At 44.9% G+C, this 14,040-nt stretch overlaps 1 protein-coding gene across 1 annotated transcript in view; it reads right to left on the bottom strand.

The window, feature by feature from the left end:
- Positions 1 to 14,040, bottom strand: part of fbxl19 (F-box and leucine rich repeat protein 19) — a 34,436-nt gene that overhangs the window by 19,971 nt on the left and 425 nt on the right. Inside the window, exons 2-9 of the mRNA XM_084422678.1 lie at positions 13,819 to 13,983; positions 13,616 to 13,690; positions 8,598 to 8,783; positions 8,036 to 8,179; positions 7,095 to 7,181; positions 5,257 to 5,439; positions 4,417 to 4,449; positions 2,549 to 3,612 (exon numbers count right to left, since the gene is read on the bottom strand). Coding sequence (XP_084278804.1) covers positions 2,549 to 3,612; positions 4,417 to 4,449; positions 5,257 to 5,439; positions 7,095 to 7,181; positions 8,036 to 8,179; positions 8,598 to 8,768 — 1,682 coding nt within the window. The 5' untranslated portion in view covers positions 8,769 to 8,783; positions 13,616 to 13,690; positions 13,819 to 13,983. The remainder of the gene's footprint in view (positions 1 to 2,548; positions 3,613 to 4,416; positions 4,450 to 5,256; positions 5,440 to 7,094; positions 7,182 to 8,035; positions 8,180 to 8,597; positions 8,784 to 13,615; positions 13,691 to 13,818; positions 13,984 to 14,040) is intronic.

Genomic DNA, 14,040 nt, shown 5'->3' with positions numbered 1-14,040 from the left:
CTGACAGCACCTGCAGACAAACACACGGGTCACATGATTGACAGCACCAGCAGACAAACACACGGGTCACATGACTGACAGAGGCTGCAGACAAACACACGCGTCACATGACTGACAGCACCTGCAGACAAACACACGGGTCACATGATTGACAGCACCAGCAGACAAACACACGGGTCACATGACTGACAGAGGCTGCAGACAAACACACGGGTCACATGACTGACAGCACCAGCAGACAAACACACGGGTCACATGACTGACAGCACCAGCAGACAAACACACGGGTCACATCACTGACAGCACCTGCAGACAAACACACGGGTCACATGATTGACAGCACCAGCAGACAAACACACGGGTCACATGACTGACAGAGGCTGCAGACAAACACACGCGTCACATGACTGACAGAGGCTGCAGACAAACACACGCGTCACATGATTGACAGCACCAGCAGACAAACACACGCATCACATGACTGACAACACCAGCAGACAAACACACGCGTCACATGATTGACAGCACCTGCAGACAAACACACGCGTCACATGATTGACAGCACCAGCAGACAAACACACGCGTCACATGATTGACAGCACCAGCAGACAAACACACGCGTCACATGACTGACAACACCAGCAGACAAACACACGCGTCACATGATTGACAGCACCTGCAGACAAACACACGCGTCACATGATTGACAGCACCTGCAGACAAACACACGGGTCACATGACTGACAGCACCAGCAGACAAACACACGCGTCACATGATTGACAGCACCTGCAGACAAACACACGCGTCACATGACTGACAGCACCAGCAGACAAACACACGCGTCACATGACTGACAGCACCTGCAGACAAACACACGGGTCACATGATTGACAACACAAGCAGACAAACACACGCGTCACATGATTGACAGCACCTGCAGACAAACACGCGTCACATGACTGACAGCACCAGCAGACAAACACGCGCGTCACATGATTGACAGCACCAGCAGACAAACACGCGCGTCACATGATTGACAGCACCAGCAGACAAACACGCGCGTCACATGATTGACAGCACCTGCAGACAAACACACGCGTCACATGATTGACAGCACCTGCAGACAAACACACGCGTCACATGATTGACAGCACCTGCAGACAAACACGCGTCACATGATTGACAGCACCTGCAGACAAACACACGCGTCACATGACTGACAGCACCAGCAGACAAACACGCGTCACATGATTGACAGCACCTGCAGACAAACACACGGGTCACATGACTGACAGAGGCTGCAGACAAACACACGTGCGTCACATGACTGACAGAGAGCCGTTCCACACTCCACCTATTGTGGAGGTGCAGAGGACACGGTTTTCGATGGTTGGTTTAGCATTATATTTAATTATCTGGCTAATCAGAAATACAAGTAAAGTATTGGTTATTGATATCGGTTTTGGATGAATGACTGATGAATCAGTAATTATATACAGCATGAACATTTCAAAAGCTCAAATGACTCGATTCAGCCGATCGTTTGGAAGGATAAAGATCATCTCTCAACACATGTATTTCACAGCTAATGTTATTTCATGATTCAAAGTGTAACAAATCCTGGTGCTTTCAAAAACATTCAGTCCACTTCACATTTGTGCTATAGAATAAAAAAAAAAGAAGAAGACTATTTTATGCTATACATTACATTAATTAAAATTACAGCTGCAAACAGCAATAACGGGGGCAAAAATGCTGACAGCAAAACATTACTTTTATGGTTATATCTGGTTATATTATGACTCGATACGCAGCACCGAAGATATAAAGACCAGCCTAATGCTTTTTGATCATACTATTTGAACATTATAATCAAATCTTGACAATTTTCCTTCTTGATCAGTAGGAGGCGCTGTGCCGAACGATGGGATATTCCCAGATGCGTCTCCAATACGGCAGGTGTTTGGCATGATCATTAGTTGGAATGTTATACAAGAACTGTTTGGTCGATCAAAAATAATTTAATAACTTTTTACCAGCATGATGATCTAATGGTGATCTGAGCAAAGACTGGTGAAGAAGAGATAATGAACCATCTGGCACCACCATAAAAACATTCTGTTTATAGGCCTTTCAGGTCAAGAGGTATTAGCATTAGCATAAATGTAGATCTGAGCTGTTGGTGGCGCTAGAGGTTTGGCGATTCTCTGGTAAGTTAGGTCTGTCTCTATCTGTGTGCCGGATCTCATAACTCTCCTCTACAGTTCTGTGGCAGGAGCAGAAGACGTGAGACGGATGGCGATAACAGCCACGCTAACGGTATAACAGGTGCTCATGATCTCCGCTGCTGCACATCTAATACATTCAGTTAGACATAAAACAGTTTCATCTGAACAGCTTTTAGTGATTTGATTGTTTGATTTGTTGATTTTATGTTTGATGTGTATGTCTGTGTTTTTGCATAGCTTTGTTTTTTACAGATTTTATTGAGTGCCTATAAATAAAAGGTATTATTATAATAGTGTCATGTGTTAGCAGGTCTCTCACCAGCGGCTCCAGGTGCGGCACACACGCATGCACACACACAGCTGGCGCTGGCTGAGCTGCTGGAACACGCGGAGCCAGGCGTCTCTGGTTAGCGTGTGTGTGTCTCCGCTGGCTAGCGGCAGGCGGTGTGGTTCGGGGCAGGCGGGCGGCGGGCGCACCAGGTGTCTCTCCATCTGCAGCGGTCTGGGCGAGGGCACGGGCACAGCGCTCCTCTTCAGCGGCCGGCACTGTGAGCGCTGCAGAGAGACGCCGCTAGCATTAGCGTTAGCTGCGGCGCTATTCCCGTTAGCCGTCGCAGAGCCGCCCGCCGCGGAGCCGCTCTTACTCTGGGCTTGCCGGCTCCCGCCGCGCAGTTTGTTCCCGCGGACAGCTTTGCCGTGCCGGTGATTAGTGACGGTGCTGTTGGAGTTCTCCTTCTCTTGCGTCTCCCTGCTGACCCGCGAGCGCCCGTTACGCTCCTGCCCGTTCGAGCGCTTGGAGGAAAGGCCGTCCGGGGTGTGTGTGTGTGTGTGCGTGACGGGCTGCGTGGCGGACAGCGGAGACGGTGGAGCCACAGGTTTGTGACCGCGATCCCCTGAGCCGTCCTCGTCCTCGTCCGCTTCGGGGTCCAGAACCGGCTTGCGGACTCTGGGATTAGCGTCTCCTCGGCGGCGCTGCGGCTGAGGCTCGTCAGGCTCCGGCTCCGGCTCCGGCACGCTCTCTCCCTCAGAGTCCTCGCTCGCGCTGAAGCCCAGCTCCGCCAGGCGCCGGTTACGCTCCCGATCCCGCATGCTCCCGTACGCCGGAGAGGACGGTTCCGAGGCGCCGATGGGAGACGGAGAGTCCGAGTCCGACTCAGAGTCCGTCTCAGAGCTGGAGGAGGACGAGGAGCTGGAGTCCCGCACTCGCTCCAGCAGACACATGCGCTTGAAGCGCTCCAGCTTCTCCCGGTGATGGGAGCGCTGGTCCTGGCTGGCCGTCAGAGATGAGGGCTGAGCCGGAGTCGAGCCGGAGCCGTGACCGACCGACACCGATGCGTTCGGCCCGTTCGCTTCAGAGGAGTCCGAGGAGTTGGGTTTCGCTTTCTGCAGAAGACAGAACCTCAGTGAAGAGCAGTCCTCTTAGGAGAGACACTGGCTACGTTTACATGCACAACTTTTGTTTCAGTCGGACTGAATTGATTCCGACTGATGAATCTGAGTGTAGTGTTTACATGAACGCTTAACCTGTGATCGGGTTGATGTGCGCGTTTATATGTCACAAGCTTCAAATCGGGATAGATTGTTTGACATGCACACACTGTTTGCGGATAATAACTGTTATCCTACATTGGTCTTTATTTGTTTTAATCAGCAGACTTGATATTTATCCATTTCTGGTCATAATTTGGAGAAGATGAGCGTATGAGCCGTTGTGCCGCTGCTTATATTGATCACACAGTAAACCAGTCGTGTGTGGATGAGAGTCTGAAGCCAGCACTGGTGGGCCGTTGTCCTGCTCCACTTCACACACGCAGTGAACGGAGGATTATAAAATAACGGGAAACTCATTTATATGACACTTTATTCATCTGGAACAACAGCTCGTTCAGCGCGTCATTCATCATTACGGTATTTCTACGTCATTGCACATGCGCAGTCCTTTCAGTTTCCGTTTTCAATACGATCAAGTGTTCACATGTTCTCTCGATCGGATTAGAAAAGGAATAAACCGCCCCTTTCAACCCGATCGAAATCTCATTGGGATCGATCTCAGTCGGATCGATTAAAGTGTTTACATGAAGGCTTTTCAGTGCGATTGAGCCGTCAGTCCCATTACTAACGGATTATTTGGTTGCATGTAAACGTAGCCTCTGACAACTATTCTTTTCAACAGTGAGACAGTCGTACCTTTTTCAGATGTTTCTCACGGGCACCTTTGATCTGTCGGGGAAACACAGAAAAACACAGTGCTCATAAAAACAGGCACATGCTACGAACACTCCCGGCCCGAGCGGGTCTGATATTAGCAGCTCGACTCTCAAACATCACCACACATTTCTTTGCCCAGTTTCAAATTTAAAATGTAGCCTTTTCTAAAACACTACAGACCTTTTTGGTGGCTATATTTAATCTAGGGATGCACAATATATTGGCCACCATATCGGCATCGGACGATATATAATCATTTTTACTGTTATCGTTATCGGCCTGATAAGAAAATTTGGTCGATATATTAAAGCCAATAAATAATGGATTATTTCCTTCAGCTGAGATGCTTCAGATGCGCCTGTTCAACATGATGGTTCTGAATTGCTTGAAATATGATTGGAATCTCTTCAAAAAAGGAAAATACAGTTAAGTGAAACATGCTTTCATAAAGGCTACATAAAATTATAATGAGAACATTCTAATTGTGTGCTTGGGACATGGCTTTTAATTTAGAGTTTTGTTTTTGTAATCAGGCTCTCAAAAATTAAATGTATATATAAAAATTTGGATTCAGATTTATCGGCCACTTTATCGGTTATCGGCTTTCAAATACAAAGAATTATCGGTTATCGGTATCGGCCAAAATGTTCACATCGGTGCATCCCTAATTTAAACACTAGATATAAAAATAGTTTCTCTCTCAATGTTTGATATTACGTCAGCTGTTGTTTCTTGTAGAATCATATGAGTGAGAGCTGAATCTAAAGCTAGACAGAAAGATCTCATTGCACCAGTCCATGAATCTGCTGTTGGACTTGCCTTCTTCTTGGAGCCTCCCTCCTGAGGCACGTCCTTCTCCTTCTTGCGTTTCGGACCGTCTTGTCGTGTCGAGTCTTCCAGAGACAAGCTCTTCTTCTTACTGGGAGGAGGATCATCCGTGAGCTTCCAGCGACTCACTTCCCCGTTGTCCATGCGTCGCTTTCCTAAACCGTCTCCTTGATCCTGCAGACCAGACAGAAACCTTATATTATTCTGAAGTTATAATGGTGACATCATTCTGCCACAGATTCTCTATAAACAAGCTGAAGTTATAAATCAAATGTTATCATGTGTTTGTTGGAGGCATGAAATCTAAATGCTCATTATTTAGGAAACTGATTTGCAAGATCGTGCATGATTACTGAAGTATCGTGCAAAACCAGGCCTGACTGAACACGTTAAATGTTAAGTTTCCTCTTCAGTTTGCTCCCTTCAGAACAGATTTTTGCAATTTTGAATGATAAAAAAACTTAATGAAATTAAAAAAAGTTGGAATATCGAAACATTATCTTGGTGACAAAACAGCAGAATTTACAAGAACGTAGAATACGTAGCAAGTCAAATTTATTTGTGCAACACACATGGTTACAAAGCAGCTTTACAGAAAATCATGTTAACGTTTATAATCTTTGAATACCTTCATGCCTTAAAGCTGCATTTATCAGATTAGAGCTGGGCGAGCCATATAGCTACATTTTAAGACAATATAAACATTCAAGCAGTTGAGATTTGCTATATTATATAACCGCTGTACGTGAATTTATTGTATGCATGGGGATAAAGTTGGATACACTGTATCTCCAACTTGATAAAGAGCTTGGCAATAAGAGTTACATCCTGCGGCAAAATAATAAATCAGCTTATTGAGATTTGCTATATAGTATATATTGCTTTAGGTGAGTGTACTGTATGTATGTGAAAAAATTAGCCCTTTATATGACTTTATGGGCCCTATCTTACACCTGGCGCAATGCAGCGCCAAGCTCGACTCAAGTGTTTTTTGCTAGTTTCAGTCTGACGCAGTTTTCATTTTCACGTCCTGCGCCGCGTTGTTTAAATAGCACATGCATTTGTGCCCATGGGTGTGCTGGTCTGAGAACGAGTGTGTTCTGGCGCATTGTTGGACCGTTGCTATTTTGAGGCACCAGAAATAGACTGCGCAATATTTGTTTTTGTTATTTAAGGAGCGCGTTAGTAATGCGCGCCTATAGGGTCCACAGCGCGCATACACTCTGCTTATTAAACACACAAGGACGCACAGCAGCACACAAACATGCCAAATATTTAAAATAAAAGGATTGCAATGTAAAATATTATTATTGTGTACATAAAGATATGGTGAATCCGGCTTCTTCGGTTCCGTTTGCGCTCTGGAGACGCGTTCGGTCTTTCCACTATCAAATTCCGTCATGTAAATAGCGAATCTGCCATGGTGCGATCGCAACTGGCATTTAAAGGGAACGGGAGATGAGACTCTGATTGGTTTAACGCACGTGAATCCCACAACACACCCATTACTCATTAAGAGAATAGGGACAACCCTTTTAGACCATGCACTGGGAGCGCCGACCATTTTCCCCGTCGTTAAACTAGCAAAAGTGGACTCGGACACGCCCTAAGTGAACTTGCGCCGTGCGCTTTAGACCATGCGCTTAGATCGTTAAAATAGGGCCCTATAAGTCTTTATTGTCCATCTCAATCGATTTGCAAATGACGGATTTATGGACCAAAATCTATTAAATATTTTCCATTTTAGCAAAAAACCAAACCTTTAAAGAAGGTGTGGCAAGACCAGTCCTGAAACAGAGGCGCTTCATCATGTTTTACCTCAGTCTTACCTTACTGGTCTTTCCTTCCTTGTGGCACTTTGGACATTCCCAACAGTTTGGGATCTCATCGTTAATGATGCCTTCTGACTTCCCCATCTGCGGGAGAGAGTTGATGATGTTATGGTCAGCATTAAGAGTGCTGGTAAAGAGTGCTGGTAAAGAGTGCTGGTAAAGAGTGCTGGTAATGAGTGCTGGTAATGAGTGCTGGTAATGAGAGCTGGTAATGAGTGCTGGTAATGAGTGCTGGTAATGAGTGCTGGTAAAGAGTGGTAAAGAGTGCTGATAATGAGTGCTGGTAAAGAGTGCTGGTAATGAGTGCTGGTAATGAGTGCTGGTAATGAGTGCTGGTAAAGAGTGCTGGTAAAGAGTGCTGGTAAAGAGTGCTGGTAGTGAGTGCTGGTAAAGAGTGCTGGTAAAGAGTGCTGATAGTGAGTGCAGGTTAAGAGTGCTGGTAAAGAGTGCTGATAGTGAGTGCTGGTAATGAGTGCTGGTAATGAGTGCTGGTAATGAGTGCTGGTAATGAGTGCTGGTAAAGAGTGCTGGTAAAGAGTGCTGGTAAAGAGTGCTGGTAGTGAGTGCTGGTAAAGAGTGCTGGTAAAGAGTGCTGATAGTGAGTGCAGGTTAAGAGTGCTGGTAAAGAGTGCTGGTAAAGAGTGCTGGTAGTGAGTGGTAAAGAGTGCTGATAATGAGTGCTGGTAAAGAGTGCTGGTAGTGAGTGCAGGTTAAGAGTGCTGGTAAAGAGTGCTGGTAAAGAGTGCTGGTAGTGAGTGGTAAAGAGTGCTGATAATGAGTGCTGGTAAAGAGTGCTGGTACAGAGTGCTGGTAATGAGTGCTGGTAATGAGTGCTGGTAATGAGTGCTGGTAATGAGTGCTGGTAATGAGTGCTGATAGTGAGCGCAGGTTAAGAGTGCTGGTAAAGAGTGCTGGTAATGAGCCGGTGTGGGCCAGACCTTCAGGCAGCTGGGGTGGATGATCTCGTTGCAGATTGTGCACTCCATCAGAGAAAGGCTGAACTTCTCCTCCTCCGACTCCACCGTATCTTCCTTCCCCGCTTCACCACACGCGAAACACACGGCAGTGTGTGGCAACACCGGCTACAGGAGAGACCCATGGGGAAAACACACACACACTTAACTAACCTGGGAGAACATGTGTGAAGGTTTGCACATGGGATTAAGATGCATTTTGCTCAATCTGATCACAAGTGATCAATGCTAAATAAAGGTAAACACAACATTATTAACTACGTGTTTACAATTGCTTAGAAGCTTTGGAAGCTGAAGCTTTACATTTAGCCGTTATATTTCCGACACACACTTAAAGCTACAATATGTAAGATTTTGCTAAATAAAATATCCAAAAACCACTTTCACAGTTCATATATTTCATGCAGTTGTGTCCTTACATTATCCCAAAAATTCCCAAGGATTAGTAAATTAGTAAATCCAGAGAAATTCCAGTTCTTAATAATGGCTCGTCCCTGGTCATTGTCGCCTATCAATGGTGACTCACCGCGGTGCACTGCCGGAGCAGACACGACTGCTTCATGCGACCCGGTCCTCCGAACTTCTTCATGTCCTTGCAGAAGTGGCACTCGCCGCACTCGGTCCTCATACACGCCTGACAGCGCCGGCACCGTGTGCGCCGCCGCCGCGCGCCTCCCAGCGCCTTACTGCCAGACATCGCCTCGGCATTCACCTGCACACACACACACACACACACACACGTCAGGACATCACAACACACACACGCGCCTCCCAGCGCCTTACTGCCAGACATCGCCTCGGCATTCACCTACACACACACACACACGTCAGGGCAGGACATCACATGCTGCCAATCAAATACCCAGAATGCCAAGCGGGTCTCCACATTAACCCTTTCCATGCTCTTGGCGCTCTTGATCAGGGTTTGAAATAAACACTCGCCAAATGCAGGTTAAAATCAGCTGTGACGGGAAACGCTGTCAAATCACGAGCCAATTTGGCGTTACTTATTATGTTTACTCGCTTTGCTGGGGAAGTTTGTGAAGCCAAATCTGCACAGATTCTAGCGCAAAAACGTAAGGATCATCATGATATATTAAATACAGCGCATTACGCAGAATCTGCTCATATCTTTCACATCGTCACTAAATAACGGCGCGCTTGTTCATTAGCATTGAAGCAATAACGAAGATTAAAAGCATTTGGTGAACAGAAAAGACATTGTTATTTTCCAACATCTACATTTTTTTATGTTCTTTGTACTGTATTGACAGAATTTCTTTTCTTGGCTAGTAGAAGTTCTGAAATGGCCAGTGAGTGGAAAAGTTAATATGGTCTGTTTTAAATTTTGTTAAATGTGTGTGATGTAATTATAAACAGAAAACTGTGCATTTAATAAGTTTATTAGTTTTTTTTAATTGATTCAAAGCCCTAAATTCTCGGTCAATGACATAAGATCTCATAATGAAGGGGAAAAGGAAAAGCCATTTAAAAATGTAGCTAAAAGTTATCAGAAATATATCCATTATATATATTATATTTCATATAAGGAAATATCATGTAGGGTAGCAGTTAATTATTCTGTAAAAAGTATAATTAACTGATAAAAAAAAGTTATGATCAGAATGATCGGGACAGATCCCGGACGGATCGCTCCACTGCCGCTCTCCTGATCACTGATGTCTGGGAGTGAATCACACTGATGGAGGAGCCGAACACAGAGCCAGCGGTGCTCCTTCACATGGGCCGATGCAGACGAGCTTCAGGCCGTTTAGGGTTAGGGCTAACCCTCATGATCGGGACAGATCCCGGACGGATCGCTTTAACCCTAACTTGTACGACTTTCTATTCAGTGAAACAAAATCAGAGGCAACCAACTTCAGCCTCAGCCATCCTCCACTTTCACTGCAACACTCTTATCCGTTCAGTGAAAATGAACAGTGATTCGCAGGTGTGTGTCAAATTACTATTAAGCCCCTTTCACACAGAGATTCGGGAAAATACACGGATAAAGTGACACGGGATTTGACCCGGGTTCGTTTGATTTTGGTTCATTCACACTGCCAGTGATTTTCCAGAATCAGAGAGTGCGTTCACACACAACACGTAAAAATCCCGTAAAGACATGTGACATACGTGACATGTAATGTCTCAGCAGCGTCTTCAGTTTGCTTATGAGCTGCGATCTCTCTCTGGAGACACCACACTTGTGCATTTATTGCTCTGATTCGATCATAAACTTGCGCATTTACGCACCGTTTCACAGCTGGCGAACGATCCCGGCTTCAGCATCATCACTACAACACGGCATTATTACGGCTTTTGTTCACACAGCGCGCGTTCCGGGACTGAACACGGTAATGTTACTAGGTCCCCAACCCGGCATCATTCCCGGGTCGTGTTTGCGTTCACACAGAAGGCGTTCTGGCAATTTCCTGGCAATTTTCCGGGATCATCGCGCTGTGTGAAAGGGGCTTTATACTACTGTATTACAGTGACTTTCATGAAATATCCTCAGATTACTCCATGTCAGCATTACTTATGTTTAAAATGCTAATTCAAAGTTCAGATGTAATGACAATAAACAAAAGTGCACTCATGAGAACCAAGCGATTATAGATGTATTGAAACTTTGACACCATTTATTTTTCTAATGCATGTTACCGGTCTTATTATTAATGCTTCATTCAAGCATCTTTTGGACTTTGTAATCCTTTATAAAAACGTCCTAACTTGCTCTTCTGTAATGTGACTTGCCAACACACACACACACACACACACACACACACACACACTGAGTTCAGGGACAGTCTCCTCCTCTCCTCTCCTCCCGGACACACACACACACACACACACACACACACACTGAGTTCAGTTAGGGTTAGGGTCTTCAGACGAGCACAGGTGGAGGAACTCTTCACTCAAGCCAGTTCAGGTTAAAGTTCACACAAAAATGAAAATGAGCCCATGATTTACTCGCCCTCAACCCATCCCAGGTGTGTATGACTCTCTTCTTTCAGATGAACACAATCTGAGTTAAATTAAAAAATATCCCGCTCTTCCCAGTTTTATAATGGGAGTGAATGGAGCCTGAGATTCTGAAGCCTCATCCATCATAACCCTAATCCATACGGGTTAATAAAGGCCTTCTGAAGAAAAATATGCAGATTTATGACTATAATCACTGGTGTCCAGTAACAGCCGTACGCAAGTCTAGTTCCAGCGGAAGAGTGACCTCTGACCCCACGCATGACCTCTGACCCGACACATGACATATCGACAAACGTGGAAGAGCAGAGGATCGAGCAAAACACCGGTCACAAATCAGAAGTATAAACAAGATTTTTTTATAGAGAAATGTGGAAGGAGCTTGAGTTTGATGTTTGAACCGCGAGAGGCGTGGAGACTCCTACATCACGCGTGGGGTCAGAGGTCACTCTTCCCCAGGAACTAGACTTTGGTACGGCCGTTACCGGACGCCAGTGATTCTAGTTTCTAAAGTTATAAATCTGGATATTTTTCTTCAGAAGGCCTTTATTAACCCGTATGGATTAGGGTTATGATGGATGATGCTTCAGAATCTCAGGCTCCATTCACTCCCATTATAAAGCTGGGAAGAGCAGGATATTCTTTATTTATAACTCAAATTGTATTCGCCTGAAAGAAGAGAGTCAGACACACCTGGGATGGGTTGAGGGCGAGTAAATCATGGGCTAGTAAAGGAACTATCCCTGTGAGCCAGACATTAGTGGGGTCAGGTGCTGTGACGGACAGGTGGCTGTTGAGGACACTCGTTTCCAACGCGTTACGTTTAACACACACTTAAAGTTTTTGGCCAATCACAAAGCACTGGTTGAGCTGTGGCCAATCAGAGCACTGGGCTTTTTTGAAGGAGGGGCTTTGTAGAAGCCAGTGTGTTTCAGTTTCAGACAGACTGGACAAGAATGTACAGTATGTTTTGTTTTTTTACATTAAAGCATGTTAGCCTATTACCCCCAATAAACAAAATAAACTTTTAAAATAGCATCATATGAGCCCTTAATGGCCCAACCGATGATCAGGGAGAATCTGCCTCTCGTTGAGCAAACGTGGGTCAGTTAAACAGCAGATTAATCTCCTGAACTTCAGTCCCTCGTTTCCATCCCTGTCAGACGTCTAACATCCATCCTGACTCTGAGGATTCCTGACGAACACAGACGGGAACGATAACTATAAGATCTAGTTCTCAACATCTCGTCCGGTGCATTGGGACAGGAACCACCGATATACAGATTTATACAGTATTGATGTGTGTGTGAGAGTGTGTCAGCTGAAGGGAGTAAATTGTTGAGTTTTCTGCAGTGAAATCTGTGTTTCTGGTTTTACTATATAACATTTTGGTGTCGTGACAAACCTATTTCCATTATTATTATTATTATTATTATTATTATGTACTGTAGGCTTGTGTGATATTGAGAACAAAATGTTAGAACTTTTAGAAGGTAAAGCAAAAGTAATCAGCAATTTGCTTTTTTTCATGATAGTAAAAGTATTCTAAAAACATTTTATTTCAGGTAGAGAATCAAAACTCTTCAAGTTTACTGTGCAGTACGAGAGACACGAGACGAACTGTCAGACATACAGGATTACACACAAGCGTTCAGATTCAGTATATTTGAGTTTTGATAAACATTTAACCACTAAATGCCACGACAGAATCGAACATTGCAGACATGTCTGATAATAATCATCATTTGTATGTCCGCATTAAATACAACAACATTTTTTTCATCTTGAGTGACAGCAGGATTACTATAGTACATTAGTATACTTTCTGTCATTGATAAACAACATTTACTGCCACCCAAATCACACAGTTACCAGAGCAAAATCACGATCACTTCATAAGGCATTTTCCGAGCGGTGTAATATTTCACAGTATTTTGTAATTTCGTTCATTTTTTTATGACAACAACCAGTAAATATAGGTGGAAAGTCCATGGTATACCCTGGTATGTCTTCAGTTACACAATTCTCCATTCTGTCAGGTGAAATATGGGCCTAAAATCAGACTGAAGACTCCCAGAAGCTGCAGGGATTTACCATGATTTACTGTGGTGAATGACAGTGTCATCATCAGTCAGTGAATGAGCTGTGCCACTGCAGACACACGACAGCTAACACGAGCGGCTAACCAGTTGGTTAGTTAGTTAGTTATTAGTCCTCAGCCACACATATACTCACAGAACCCAGCCCAGCAGCTGAGAAGCGCCTTCACTGATCCACAGAACCAGAAACACACCAGACGACCGAGCAGAAACACTCCAGACTGGCTATAACGAGCCGCTAGCATGGGCTGGTTAGCAGGTCCATTCAGCGCATTCACACGCAGTTCAGCGGGACTGAGATGGGCTTTACCAACCATTGTGATCTGGGAGGAATTTCGCCCACGACGATCTTGTTTTAATGGCACACACTCTCACAGACACACACACACTCTCTCAGGCACACAACAATACACGGCTAGCCACCGAGCACGAGCTCGTCCCAGCAGAACTCACTCACCTGCTCGTGTGGACGCGCATTCTCCCAGATCGAGCATTAGAGTGATGTTTTCTGAGATGTTTTCTGTGATGTTTTCTGGCGATAGATGGACAGACACAATGAAAAAGAGAGAGAGAGAGAGAGAGAGAGATCGCTTCCTTGTTCTCAGTCTCTCTCTCAGCTTTACATGAGTGACTGCTTTAAACACCAATCACATCCATTACCAGCTATTATCAACGACAGCGATGATTTCTGCTCTCTCAATGTGCTCCTCAAATATTCAAATCATACGAGCTCTTCAGATCATTGATATAATCCATAAATATCATCCTCTGTGATTGCGATGGCCGATATTCCAGGCGCTTATTATTCCCGAACGATCTGCGGAACTGAAAGAGAAAACAGCATAAACGGATAAACGTGCCTTTTGTTCGCTCTTTCCTATT

This window comes from Rutilus rutilus (assembly GCF_951802725.1).
Source record: "Rutilus rutilus genome assembly, chromosome: 11".
Taxonomy (NCBI): Eukaryota; Metazoa; Chordata; class Actinopteri; order Cypriniformes; family Leuciscidae; genus Rutilus; species Rutilus rutilus.
Note: the sequence above shows the minus strand (reverse complement) of the source record. Positions and strands in the feature narration are given on the sequence as shown.